The 14,459-nt window shown below is 42.9% G+C and overlaps 1 protein-coding gene across 1 annotated transcript; it reads left to right on the plus strand.

The window, feature by feature from the left end:
- The first annotated feature begins 330 nt into the window (after positions 1-330).
- Positions 331-14,232, plus strand: SOAT1 (sterol O-acyltransferase 1). The gene is made up of 13 exons (XM_059821671.1): positions 331-479; positions 574-633; positions 1,065-1,172; positions 2,951-3,233; positions 4,303-4,381; positions 5,081-5,162; positions 5,860-5,905; positions 7,023-7,152; positions 7,547-7,644; positions 8,133-8,231; positions 8,724-8,859; positions 9,774-9,919; positions 10,785-14,232. The coding sequence occupies exons 1-13, from the start codon at positions 349-351 to the stop codon at positions 10,839-10,841; spliced, it is 1,455 nt and encodes a 484-aa protein (XP_059677654.1). The 5' UTR covers positions 331-348; the 3' UTR covers positions 10,842-14,232.
- The last annotated feature ends 227 nt before the right edge of the window (positions 14,233-14,459 follow it).

The following is a 14,459-nucleotide window of genomic DNA, read 5'->3' on the forward strand; positions in this document are numbered from 1 at the left end:
TTTGGCTCAACCTTCTTGGCACCATAAAATATGTGAAATAACAGTTGCTCCAGACAATATATTAAGATCAGTATGTTAACTTTGCTCCTCTGTGTTGCATCTGATAGAGAAGATAAACATTATTCAAAGCCCTCTGGCCTGAGGTGTGTGAACAGGCTGGGATAAGCCCCTGATGTTGTCCAAGTTGGCTCTGACTGTTGGCAGATGGTACAGGAATGTTTTCTTGATGCCTTGCTCTGTCCTGCTCTGGGATAAAAAGGAATATAAATATTTTGTGAAAATATATCCAGAGAGTCAAAACAACTTTCTGCTGTGTTTTCACTCTATCAGCAACTGAAGCCAGCTTTCATGAAGGAAGTGGACAGTCACTTCACAGAGTTTGTGAACAGTTTGGTGGCAAAATCGGCACTCCTGGATTCCTCATCTTCAGCCTCCCTCTTCCCAGCTTCCTGTGCAGAGAAGGAACTGCACAAAGCCAAGTAAGTCAGTTTTAAGCTGTCCCTATAACAAGGCTATGTTTCCTGGAAGCTTTATTTCCTTTCTTGTCTCAAATGTTCTCCTCTTTGTTTGCAGGACCTTGAGAGCTCCTCCAGAACATGGGAAGATCTTTACTGCCAGAAGGTCCCTCTTGGAGTAAGTAACTTCACATTTTCTATTAAATTGACTGAAAATACCCTTGGCAGCAAACTAAGTAGCCTTTGCTTTGAGGTACTCTCCCCACCACCACCAGCAGTCTTATGTTCAAACCCCTGTGGACTAATCCGTTTAAGCTTCTCTGTTCCTTTATAAAACATCTCTACTACAGCTTGCAGGCTTTCCAAATGTAAACCTTAATTACAGTCCTCTCAGTACCACTAAGATAATGGTTAATTATCCTTTCTCTGAGGATAAACCGGGGAAGTATCTGTGTAGACTGGCACCCAAATTGTGTGTTAACTTCAGTCTTTTGAATTGGGATGGCAGTGATGTCACCTTATTTTACTGTGAAACACTTTGAAAGCTGACAGACTGGAGGTGTGATGTGCTATGCGAATGCCCTGATAGCATTTGAATCTCTCCCTTAGTGAGCTGTTTGAAGTCAGTCACATCAGGACAATCTACCACATGTTCATCGCTCTTCTCATTGTCTTCATCCTCAGCACACTTTTAGTAGACTTCATTGATGAAGGAAGGTAAGAATGCTTTGGAAAGACAGGGACCAGGGCTGGGAAATGCTCGCTTCCCAAGCACCAGAGGTACATGAAACTGCAGAATGGTGCAGAAAGAAGGGGGAATCCTTCTTTGGGATGTTGCTGGAAGCCGGGGTGGGGGGTGGGGGGGGTTCAACTTAAAAATATATGTTTGAATTCCTGTTGAGGCGATATGGTCATTTCAAATCAGATAGCTAGATGTTAGGAAAAATCCTATAGATTCGTGTATTCCATGAGAATCATGGCCAGTGCAGTTTGGCCTAAGGTGCTTGGTTCATCACAAGGCTGGCAAAAGGGAGGGGTCATCATTGAATGTGGACTGCTGTAGTTGAATATATTTAATGAAACAGTAGCTTTCAGCTGCTTGTGTTGCTTGAAGGAGGATTGTGTTTAGAAGAACTTTAAATACTTCAGCAGTGCTTCCTCTGTTTAAAAATGACAGTTCTGGAACAGTGTACTTGTGCTTAAATGAAAACAGAACTTGTTGTTTTTCCTGGGGAAAAAAATCTCAAGGATATTGGCACAGCCTCTGTTAAGATTGTGCTTTGCAGGTAGCCAGTTCTGAACAAGATTGTGAAAGACTGCTTTCCTCACACTTGCTTGTTGCTTTAAATAGTATCTTTTTGGCAAGCTATATCCCATGTAAACAAGTAGGATTACATGTTTATCTTGATGATCTTATCTGATCTTCAGTGTACAAAACTAGAGCTGTATCTTGGTTATAATTATTGTCCCTCTGGTCTAGGTATAAGACCAGTCTCGTGCATTATTGAATATTGTTTAGCTGATCCTAACTTAATAGTGTATGGACATTCGGGGAGAATAGGTATTTACCCCTGAAGTCAACTAATAGGGCTGGATTCTCTGATTAATTTTTAAAAAATGAAAAAAACATTGTCATGTTCTCAGCTAGATCTGATAATTTGGATCTAGTTTGCAATGGAGCCTCCGCTCAATTAAAACAAATAAATTGTGTTGGTGTACTCTGTACTACCTTCTCTTCTAACCTTGGTTTAGAAGAGCTGCTTATGTGTAGGAGTAAGCTCTGGTGACTTTGATAGCCAGTAAGGTTGAACATCCTTTTGTTTATGCCCTTATGTTTTAAGCTCAATTAGTGAAATAAAGTACCTGGTCCATACCACATGGACATATTTGGACTGACCATCTAATGACTCTAAGCCTTTTGGGTGACTTCTGCGCTGAATCCACATGCAATGTCTACAGTTTTTACAAAGAATTAAATTAGGTTTGAGTGCTAGATGTTAAAATACCTCACACCTATAGAGGTGGGGAAAAAGCCTCTGTAGGTGTTAAACTCCTGGGAAGAACTGATTCTTAACGTAATAGTGATGATGTCTTGGGAGTGTTCCCCAAAAGCTCTTTCGGACCCTGGTTCAGCAGTGGATCGTTTAGTCATGTGCTCGTTCTTAGCAGGGATGAGCTTGAGTGTACTCTTAAAGCACATGCTGATCTTAAAGATGTGCTTAAGCCCTGTGGGATTTGAAGGTAAGCTGTGTCTGACAGCATTGATGGCATGAATCCTTCATCTCTTATTTTCTGATGTGCTTGTTGGGTGGTCACTTAAATCTGCCACAGACAGCCCTCTGTTTCTGAGCTGAAAATTGCCACAGTCACTTCTATCTAGACTGTCAAACAATTATGATCTGGAAGCTTTGGATTTTGTAGCCACTTAGTGGAGTAGAAGTATTTCTAATGAAACAACGGACACTGAATATTGTCTCTTTCCTTGTGCCTTCTAGGCTGGTCCTAGGATTTGATCTCTTGGTCTTTGTTTTTGGAAAGTTCCCAGTCGTCTTCTGTACTTGGCTGTGCATGTTCTGTGCCACAGTTACTGTTCCATACAACCTTTTCGTCTGGTGGGCCCAAGGCTACTGCAGTTCCTCCCATCGTGTAATCCGCTCTCTTTTCTATGGGATGTTGTTCACGCTCTTCCAAACAGCTGGGCTTGGATTTGGACCAACCTATATTGCTCTATCATATGCCCTGCCTCCGGCTTCCCGTTTTATTGTAATACTGGAACAGGTAGGTCCCTACCCAGTATCTCTGGATATATTGAATCTTATGTTCAAAATGGAGAGGGTCCTCTTTCCTAAGGAGTCAAATGTTGCTTTTGCTCATTAAATTGAGCCAGGGGTCTGGATGGAGTTTGTCTTTGACTTGAAGATGCTTATATGCAGCAAGTCTAACGAGAAAAAGTACATAATAAACTGCATTTTGACCTGGAAACCACTTGGGTTTTTTACCGTGTATTTAAGATTTTCTGTGGTTTTTTTCAGAACATACTTGAAGGCTAAAATTCCATTTATTTCTAGTTGTGTTGTGGATGCTAAATGCTTAAAACCAATTTTAAGAACCTGTTGTGGCATAGTTCACAAGGAGGCTGTAACATGCCTTTTTGTTTTTTAAAAGGGAAAGTACATAGTCAACAAGCGGTTCTTGTTTCCTTTTCTGTTCCCAAGAAGAAACTGTCTTTGTCTTGTAGTCAGAACTCTATTGAAAGTGGAATTTTCTTTTTCGGCAGGGAAGAGTATGGATGACTGGTCAGACCATCAGGTTAAAGCAAGTATGGCCAGAGATGAGAGTGTAGGCTTGAAGAATTAACTTTGGACTAGCCCTCCTTTTGGTCCTTCAGAGACTATTTATGTGTGGCATCACCTTATTCCAATGCAGTGGTAATTACTGTAGAACACATCTAACTTCAAGGAGTTGTTTTGAAGACTTTGGAACACACTGGCCTGTTGAAATAGATAGGGGGTTTTGCTTCAATTTTAATGTTAATTGGTTGGTGACTTACTGGTGTGATTCAGAGTCCTTGTGTATTCTGTGGTCTTGTGAGCTTTTGTGAGTGTAAATGAGATGTGTTTTGACTCTCCTGAGTCATGATTGTTACTGCATTTTTCACCTTGCAGTGTTCTGAATTCATGTCAGTTAAACAGGCTTGTGGGCCAAGGAAGCAGCCCTTTCCTTGTAAAAAGAGTAAATTGGAGAGAAACCAAGATGTTGAAGGTGTTCCCTTAAAGTGCTTGATCCAGTCTTTATTGGGAAGTTGAGAAAATGAGAATATTAAACTGATATTCTCTCCGTCTTACAGGTTCGTCTTGTTATGAAGGCTCATTCATTTGTGCGGGAGAATGTACCCAGAGTCATGTCCTCTGTAAAGGACAAGTCCAGTGAGTAACTTGCCCTACTGTTTTTTTGGCAGCAGGGCATAACCAGCTCTTGTTTTGCCCCCCATTCCTTTGAGCTAGCCTCATGAATTGGAGAGATAGGATTTGAGTAGGTGACTTTGGATGGGCAGGTGATGAGGCTCTAGGCTGGCCTTCTGCATCATGATTTCAGCCTGAACCTTTTCATTCGGTATTGGGCAATGAGCTGGACTGTTGTTCAGGTTGAAGTCATCTCTTGTGTCTTAAGTCTTGCTTCATCAGGACTCCCTATTTCTGCTTTTAGGAGCAAAAAGTGCGTAGAGGCTGTCTGCACACCTGCAGTTCAGTGCTCTAGTTGAAATGACAGCAATTGTAGAAGCACAGAAGCCCTTTCAGCAAGGCATGCTAGAGCTGAAGGTGAACCCGCATGTTGATGCAGGCCTTACAGCTTCGTCTTCCCTAGGAGGAAAGGAAACGTGATACCAAGGTGTTAGCACTGCACTACCTGTTAGTCACCCTCACTTGTTAACTATGCTCCTTGGGGACAATACCATCTGATAGGCCTACTTTGTTTTATTCTCTGCAAATTCCATACCTTTAGTTCCAGATTGATGTTTTTTGAGGTGACAAGGGTTGTATGTTGTGAAAGGGTACTGGGGAAAGCAAACCATAGTAAGTAGAAAGATTGCGAAGTGTTCTTTTTTTTATCTCCCCCTCTTCCAGGCACAGTACCTATTCCCAGAATTTCTCAATACCTGTACTTCCTCTTTGCCCCCACCCTCATCTACAGAGACAACTATCCCAGGTAATGTGAGCAACACTAATAGAGCATTAAGGTAGTCTGAAAACTAAAGCCAATATTAAGCATCTCTGGATGTGATCTATCCCATTTATGAGTTAACCACATCTTTATGAAAGCTCTAAGTCAGTAACCTGTCAAGAGCAGGACTTGGTCATGAAAACTCTCTAATGCTAACAGTATTTTGACTTTACAGTTCTGGTTTTATTTCTTTGGGAAGTGCACTTGCAGTGAAGCAAATGAAGAACTTGCTACTGAATATCTAGTGATGCACAGTTCCTGCAGCAGGCTTGTGTGTTATGTGGTGCTAATAAGCAGCCCTGTCTCTTGAACTTGGGGAAGTAGGCTGAAGCCTTTAAAACTGGGAACTGCCAAACTTTTCTGTACTCTGCTGGGTTGCACTTTGACAGTGTCAAGTCAGCAGTCCTTAACGTGCGTATCGGGCAGATCACAGCCTCCTACGTCATTGCATAATGCTGCCCTCCAGATGCTTTTCCATTTATGGAATTGCCAAAGTTGTCCTGCTGTAGGTCAAAGTGAGGAACCAGCAATTTAGGCAGACATCTCTTCTTGGATGTCAAGAGATAAGAACTCAAATTTGAAAAACAGTATTTTTCAGAATAGTAAAACCAATAATTGAAGGGAGGTTTTTGCTGCTCTGAGGTCCTATTTAGGTATGATATCGTGCATTCTTTTTTCCTAGGAATCCTGTAATAAGATGGGGCTATGTAGCTACCAAGTTTGCACAGGTGAGTAGTGCGGCTTTCTGAAGAATATCGTTTCGGAGATCATCTAAACTGTGTTGCTAAACAGTTCTTCCTTTGGCAGGAAATTGCTGTTTACTTGGAGTGGGCTTACTGGAAAATAATAGTGATTAAAAAAAGAAAGTGATCTTGCTACAGTAATGGTTGTGTCAAGAAAAAAAAAAATCCTTGCTTAAACAAGCCTTTAGACTCCATTCCATACAAACAAAAGCTGCATGTGTGCGTGGGGAGCAATATCCATTCTCTGGCCCTCTTTCTTTACACTGATGTTGTATTGTAATGCACTGGCACAGCTACCTGTCTGCACAATATTCAGACCAATTTTGAAATAATGAGGCCTGGAGTCCAACTCTTCAGGGCTTATTTGAGCTCAAGGCTGACCTGATCTTCATATCTGTCTGGACATGAGCTTCGATAGCTTCCTGTGGGTGTGTTTCCAAGTAATGGCTTTGTGTGATTGAAACTCTTACTGTCACAGGATGCATTTGTATTTTTAAACAAAACAAAAGCAAAACAAACAAAACACAAAGCATGAAAAGGCCTTTGGCTGCCCGCTCTTTGACAAATGAGGGTGACAAAGCACACACCTGGCTTACAGCAGTCAGAGTGTTTAAAGCAGTGGCTTGCATTTTGACCTCAACTTCCAGAACATGGGTTCATGAGCCAGAGAAGGGCTGAGGTGATTTGGCCTGTAAACATTTCCTTTGGGATAAAAGAAAAGTAAGCTTTAATATTAGATTTAACTACAGTAAGTATTTTTCAATTATTTCTTCCCTTGTCTTGGACCTAGATCGCAGGGTACCTTCCCCACTTACTTTGGCGTTGGCATAAATCTTTTGTGTTATAACTTCCGAGTTGATAGGACTAGGAGAAACTTGCAGCTGCTGTAGTAGAAAAGACAAGTTGATTTTGCTCCTGGCTGTCAACATGCTTGGCTGTGGCTTACTTTCGCCTGGACCCTTAGGGAAGTTTATTAGCAGCAATGTAAAATAAATTATTTTGACATGTGTTGGCAGCTGCTGTTCTTTTCCTAGAGCTGTCAAGCGGTAATGTGTTAATTGTGCATTTCTCTTCGAGTCAGACTTTTTTCTTTCTGTTCCAGGTGCTTGGTTCACTTTTCTATGCCTACTACATTTTTGTGAGACTCTGCATTCCTCAGTTCCGCAACAGTAGTCAAGAAACCTTCAATCTTCGAGGGCTGGTCCTCTGCATCTTCAATTCCATTCTGCCAGGTAAGACCCGGATTCATGAGTGACTATATCTTTATGGAAGAGGTGGAAGAGAGGCCAAGTGCCTCATATGAGATGCATTCGTGATAGGCAAAGATCAGCAAAGGAGGTCTTGTGGGCAGACTTCAGCATTATGGTGTTAAACTTTAGAGTCAGCAGCACAAAAGAAAAGCTTGGGTTTGAATTTAACTGTCTTCAAAGCCAAGTTCTAAGCTCCGTGGCAACCTTGCCACTGCCCTCTGTGGTAAGAAACTGAAATGCTTTTACTCTTTTGTATAGGTAGCACAAAGCTCATCTGTGCCAGTGCCTGTGAGAACAGTCTTGAGTGCATTACATGTTCTTGCTTATAGCTGAGAGAAAACACTGCAAAACCGGTCTGAATCTACCTTGTTTCTAGGTGTACTGATACTCTTCCTGGTTTTCTTTGCATTCCTTCACTGTTGGCTTAATGCATTTGCTGAGATGCTGCGCTTTGCAGATAGGATGTTCTACAAGGTAAGAAGCAGGAGTTGTAAAGCAAGCTTTATAAAGCTCCTAAAATTCATTTTCCTAATGAAAAGGAAAGAGGGGGCAACTGAAGATTGTTTTACCAAAGCATCCACAGGGTTTTGCTTGTTTCATGCTGTTAGGGCTTAAGTTTGTTGCTGTGCTGTAGAACGGGTCTGACTTCTGCTTGGCAGTCTGAATTGTTTGTAAGGTAATATACCCTGTGCACAAATAGAACCAGCCAGCAGGCCTACCCAATAGCTCTGTTACGACTCTCTTTATTCTGTTATCTCAGCCACTGCAGTTTGGGATAAAACCAAACTTGGATATACAGAGTAGGATGTTGAAACTGCAATGGAATGCATTATTTCACAGTGCAACTTGTTGTATTAGCTTGGAATTATTCTGATCAATATTTTTCAACTTGATATCTCAGAAAAGACCTGTAGAATGTTTTATGCTTACTTAGATTTATAATCTTTCAACTGTGCTTTCAGGACTGGTGGAACTCCACTTCCTATGCAAACTACTACCGGACCTGGAATGTGGTAGTACATGACTGGCTCTATTACTATGCCTACAGGGACTTCCTTTGGGTGAGTAATAAGCAGATGTATTCTTTTTGTTAATTAAACACTTAACCACCGAGCAAGACAGTACATTTGTCAAGATGCAGCGTCACTGTGCATTGAGAAGCACAAAAATGTCTTGCCTCAGCTGTTGTGGGTAGCTGCTGTGCTTTTTAGAGATCCGTTGCTCATTTTCAAGTCTTTAATGTGTGCAAAATGTGGGTCTGAGGCGTAAGTGTAAGGATTGACTCAACAGCCTGAACTCATGTTGCACTATTTTGATGAGCTATGGTAGATATTTCATGAGTGGGCTCAACCTGAGTACTTTATGCAGGAGACCAGAAATACGCCTGAAGAAAACCACCTAAAATCAGAGGTACTTTGTAAAGCATTTCATTTATGCCTCTTGGCTGGAGGAGGCTTTTCTTAGCTCAGGTTAAAAAACCCCCAATGTTGAAACAACCAAACTAAAACCACAGCAGAATAGCTTATAATACTTGGTATTCTTCTCTCTTCCAGTTTTTTGGTAAGAAGTTCAAAGCAGCAGCTATGCTATCTGTCTTCACAGTATCAGCTGCTGTGCACGAATATGTTCTGAGCATCTGCTTTGGATACTTCTACCCAGTTCTCTTTTGCCTGTTCATGTGCTTTGGAAGTAAGTTCCCAGGAGAGAGTATGAGTGGGTTGTGGGGTTTGTGGCTTTTTTTTTTTTAAACAAGCATGCCTTGCCCTTCTGGTAATGATGCCAGTTGTTCTTTAGGCACTAACACACAGAACTGTTTCTTGTCCAAGAGTTGCAATTGTGGGTCCAAACTTTGTGAATGGATTTTTGCAGCTAAGTAGCTCAGTAGAGACATATATATATATATATACACACACACACACACTGGGTTTGCAAGCTTGGGACATTGATGAGCAAGGTATTGATCGAGACGAAGAGAGCTATATATGATATACTGCTGTTCATGTGACACTGTACATGTTTTAATAACACTGCTTCCTCTTTGGCAAGCCTTAGTTGAATTGCTGTATGTCAGCAGGTTGGAAGACTTCCTCTTTCACAGAATCATTAAGGTTGGAAAAGACCTGTGAGATCATCAAGTCCAACCATCAACCCAACACCTCTGTGCCCACTAAACCGTGTCCCGAAAGTCACAGTTTAAGACAAGTGTTACTTTGCCACTGCAGTGAGCAAGAGAGCCTATTTAGAAGTTAGAGCTCTTGCATTTCATTTTGGGTTTTGAGTTAGAATGAGTTAGCGGGCTCTAATAAATTCTAGGTCACCTCTGCCAGCCTGTCTTGGTCACCAGCATAACACAAACAACATTGATCTACAGAGGCATACAGCTGGGCTGGCTTGTTGGCAGACTTATCAGAAGTAAATGTCAGAATCGACTCACAGTATTTGCTCTACTGCCAAGCATAATCAGATTTTCTTGCACTATACTGAGCTCACAGAGCAGGCTTGTTGCTCCAGAGATTAAGTGGAGGGAGTGAAATCAGTTGGTCTTTGATTCTTTAATCCTCAGTTTGTTTCTGAACGATGCTTCTCGTTTCACCTCTTTCCAGTGCTCTTCAACTTCATCCTTAATGACCGTCGGAAAGGGCCCATCTGGAACGTGATCATGTGGACATCCCTCTTTCTGGGCCAAGGTGTCATCATCTGCCTCTACAGCCAGGAGTGGTATGCCCGCCAGTACTGCCCTATGGAAAATGTGAGTGACTGACCTTTCCTGTGGGATAACTGACCGTGCAAGTGGCCTGTCCTTTCTTGCTGTGGGGACAGGGCAGATGTTAAATGGCACAAGCCTTCTGGGCAGTGTGCTGTTCATTAGGAGTTACTTAGTCTAGAAACTGTGGAGAATCTAGGAAAGCTTTTTCTAACAGGAGTTCTTTCATTAGTGCTCTTCCTATGCTGATGGTATTTCACTACTTGAAACTGAGGGTGTTTTTCCCACATCTCTGAGGACATAAGCCACTACTTGAGAGTACACTAGCCCATTCAGGCTGTGTAAATGGAACTGCAGCACTTGGCCAATGAGGTCAGGAGAAACCCTTCTAGGAGGCCCACAAAAACTGGGCCTATTGTGCCCCTCCCAGGCTAGAGTGGGTGGCAGCGAGAATTGGTTGCCTACAAATGGTCAATTTGGGGTTTTGTTGGTGTTACTTTCTGACTTGGAACTCATTTTCTTGATACCAGATTCTATTCTACATAAAACTTCTTGCTGTCCTAGTTGATGTCATTTTTAACCAAAGGTGTCCTCAGGCAAACTCTATTTTAAGTTTGATTCTCCTCACTTAAGAGGTTGTCATCGTAAATGACTGGCTTCCTGATAGAATATGCTACTAGACACAGCGTTCAGCTGGCGTGTCAGAACTGGGGTTAAGGTGGATGTCAGGCAAACAGCTTGTGACTGTAGCTGTAGCTACACTTCCACGCACTGTTTAGTGAGGGTAAGAATAGGGTTGCAGGATGTGAAAATGCGGTTTGATCTTTCCTGTTAGGGAGGTTTGACTTCAGCAGACCACAGCTGGTGCTGTTGGCCTGTGACTAACTTACTGCCTCTTCATGTTTTGCAGCCCACGTTCCTGGACTACTTAAAACCACGCTCCTGGTCGTGTCATATGAAGCTGTAAAAATGGTATGCTCTGGCCCTGTCATCATCACAGAAAATCAGAGTTGTCCTCCAAGTATTTGGACCAATGACCTAATTCACTACGGACTTTTTCTAAGGGAAGTTGTGCTTCCTGATTATTGGGGAGAAACTGTAACTTTTTAAACATTACTGAGGCAAACCAGTTGACCTGGATTGCAACAGGCTTCATAGGCAGCATCTACTACATGCTGTCCCACTTTGAGCCATTTCCATGCCAGTAAAACATTGAGCTGAAGGTGGAGTCTACTGGAATCCTACTCATCCAGGGGTCCCCCCAAGTTGCTGCTCTTCTGGACAATAGATAGTCTAGTCAGATTTGCTAGTAGCGCATTGCTGGCCTCCGTCCATCTTCCTTAGTCATCCCTTTGCAATCCTTTTTTTTTTTCTCCCTTTTGGTAATGGGGTGTCTACAAAACTTCTATTCTTTGTGATCCTGTCTGCGGCTATGACGTGGACAAGTGGCAGAGCAATAGGATATTTGCCTCCTTGCTCTGAAAATAGCCAAAGTGTTCCTGGATGGCTTTGAACTGTATTCTATGTGTGTTGGCTGCCTACAGATTTAAAATGGGCAAAGGAAGAAGGCATTGTCAATTTACTTGTGGCTGCATTGGAGAATCAGGTTCAGAAGCAGGCCATAGTGTGTGCAGTCTTTGTATAACTTTTTACACTGAAAATTTGTTTTCTCTGTATTCATTAAGTTCCAAACTTACAGCATTTTTGTTCTCTAAAGGCCCTTGCAACTTGAGGCATAGTTTTTCTTCTAGCTCTTTCTTTTGCTCCAGATAATCAATTCTTTAACACAATTAACTTGTAAAAGAGCTTTTGCTTTAATTTGGCAGGTGCTTTAAGGTATACAAGTTATTAAGGCTGTCTTTAGTAAGAAATATTTGAAATACTATGACCCAACTGTGAGAAAACGCAATCGACTTTACAGGTACATAGTGAATCTCATCTGAAATGGCTACGTCCAGTTCGATATGCCAGCACGTCTCGGTGCCTCTTGCCAACGTGTGTTGTCGCAGCTTCTAACACTGTCGGTGGGAAATGAGGGTTGGCGCAGTGGCTGGAGTTGGAGCTGCTTTTTCATCTGCCTGTGACTGCTCTGATGTCAGTGGGGACTTCAGGTCGAGATCGGTTTCCTAGGTATTGCCCTCTTCTTTCTGAAGAGGCAGGATGTCCTCCCGTACACACCGCTAAAGGGAGAAGCGTTAGGTGAATTTGGTGTTTCAGTATCTATCAGTTAGGCAGAGTCCCTTCGGCTTCCTTGTTCTGTCAGGTGCCAAGCACAAGAGTGTACGTATCTCTCCAGTTTTACTGGAACTGCAGCTCCCGTTATTGGGGAGGGAGGGTAACCTGATGGAGGTACCTTAACTTTGGTCACAGGGATTTCTGAATTACTCAAATGTTCTTTATTGGCACTTTTTGGTAACAGCTTTTCCTTACTGACCTGCAGCCTAGGTGTTTGGTACCGGCAGTATTGGGACTGTTGATGGGCTTGTCCCCCACTCCACTTAAGCCTGTCTTTTGGGCTTCTGTTTTTACTGACCTGAGTTAAAAGTAATTTCATGAAAGCTAGGCGATAGTTAAACTCTTCGAGGTTTTCAGTTTTCTGTAAGAAGGAATCCCGCTCTCCAGAAAGGACACTGTGTCAGGTCAAGTTTGCCAAATACAGTGTTTGCGCATGTGGCTCTCTTCTGAAAATATCTCCTACTGAACTTGTTTGTTGAAACAGTTGGGTGAATTTCGGAGGAAGGGTTTCATGTATATACTCAAACTTGGCAGTATTAGTATATAAAATCCTGAGAATGAAAGGGATTACTTTCTCCTCATTCAGTTTGATTAACCCTAAATCTTTTACTGTACCTTTTGTGGGAGGAAGGGACAGAAGTGCTGGAGCAACTAAGCTTCCTTTTTGGGGAAAAAAAACCCAAACAAACAAAAACCCCACCCTTTGGCCAAACACCTTTGTCACCACCTTAGTATAGGATGAAATTCAGTCCCGTACTACTTAGTTGTGCTCAAAAGGCTTACGTACAGCTGTAACTGCACCCAAATAGGGTGTGATGGATTAGGGACTTGATTTGTCGTCTCGATGCCTGTGTCAGGTCTTGCTACTGTCTCAGTGTTCTCAAAAGGAGATCAAATCATGGCACTTTGTGCCAAGTTTTGGTGTTTCCCTCGCAGCTGGCACTGTCATACCCCTAATAAAGAATATCAGCATTTACTGTGTCAGCATCCTCGCTGTTTGAAGCCTGAGGGCTTGAGCATCTGGCAAGTAAAAGGCAACCAGAAAGGGATGCTCAGCTGTTGGAACTAGTCTTAGTTTTTGACAGGTTGAGGTTTTTAGCCTTGTAGATCAAGGCATCTGGCAACCGTGCTGTCAGGGCATTAACAATTGGGATTACTTTCAATTTCATGGGGTTTTTTTAAATTGCTTCTGAATGTGGGCTTATTTTCATTTTTCTCAAGAGTACTGGAGGGGAAATACTAAGTCTTTTGCACATTACTTGTTTAATTAGAATCAATTATACCATGTTTGTTTGTGTTTTCTTAGGCTGTGAGTGCCAGAGCTGGCAGTACGGTGTTCTGGTCAGTAACAAGGATGCTAAGGTTCGCAACCTGCCCTTTACAAGTTCTTAGTAATAATATATACTGGTTTTCTGTGGTTCTTTCCAACACAAGGATTGTGCAGCTTGCTTCCATGGTAACTCCCTCAGTTTTGAGGTGGGGAAGCCTCCAGCTTTGGAATGGCAGCCAGTACAGCTGCAGCTCCTTGCTCAATAACATCACAAAAATCAGTATTAATATGGCGAAAGGCGTCCCGGTTTTCATGCGGATAAGCTTATTCTCATGAAAACTGAACCTGTGCGGAGTCTTCATGCCTAGTACGTCCTTTCTGTTGGGATATTTAGCTTCCAGCCTTCGGAGGTGGAGCAGTCCTGCATCTGAGCTGCTAACTGAATGCTATCCCGTGACAGCCGTCTGAATAAGACATGTGCTGTGGTGGGAGGGGGAAAATCCTGATGTATTTTTTACTTTGAAGTGGCATGGATGATGTGAATCAGCACCGCCCACTAAAGGAAAACAGAACTGTTTGAGCTCCCGCCTTCTGAATGTAGATGGGCTGGAAGGACAGCGGTCCAGCGTGAGCTGTGAGCAAGCCCATGCGCTCTGCGGCACCAGGGATACCAGGGATACGATCCGGCTCTCCGCAGCACCTCAGAGCCAGCCGAGTTCAGCCTTGTCTCTTCTCCCTGTGCTTGCAGCCGGGGCCCAGAAGCCATCGCTGCCTCTTCGCCCGCGGTGGCAGGGGAGAGGCGCGCAAGCAGAGGACAGCCCAGCAGCTGCCAGCTCTGGCACCAGCAGTTCTGTGTACGCAATCTCTACCGTGTTCTGTCATGCAGAAGAGCTGTTTATAATCTACTGTATTACAGCAGTTGAAATATATTTTGCTATTAGGGGAGGAAAAAAAATCGCCTTGGCCTGTTTATTTCTTCTCTGAGGTTCCTGATTTGGGGGGGGGGGGTGCAAGAGGGCATAGGGGAGTGAGCCTGGGGTCAGGGGAAGATGTGGGGTTGCTTTCCTGGGAAGGTGGCTG

This window comes from Gavia stellata, chromosome 10, assembly GCF_030936135.1.
Source record: "Gavia stellata isolate bGavSte3 chromosome 10, bGavSte3.hap2, whole genome shotgun sequence".
NCBI classification, from domain to species: domain Eukaryota; kingdom Metazoa; phylum Chordata; class Aves; order Gaviiformes; family Gaviidae; genus Gavia; species Gavia stellata.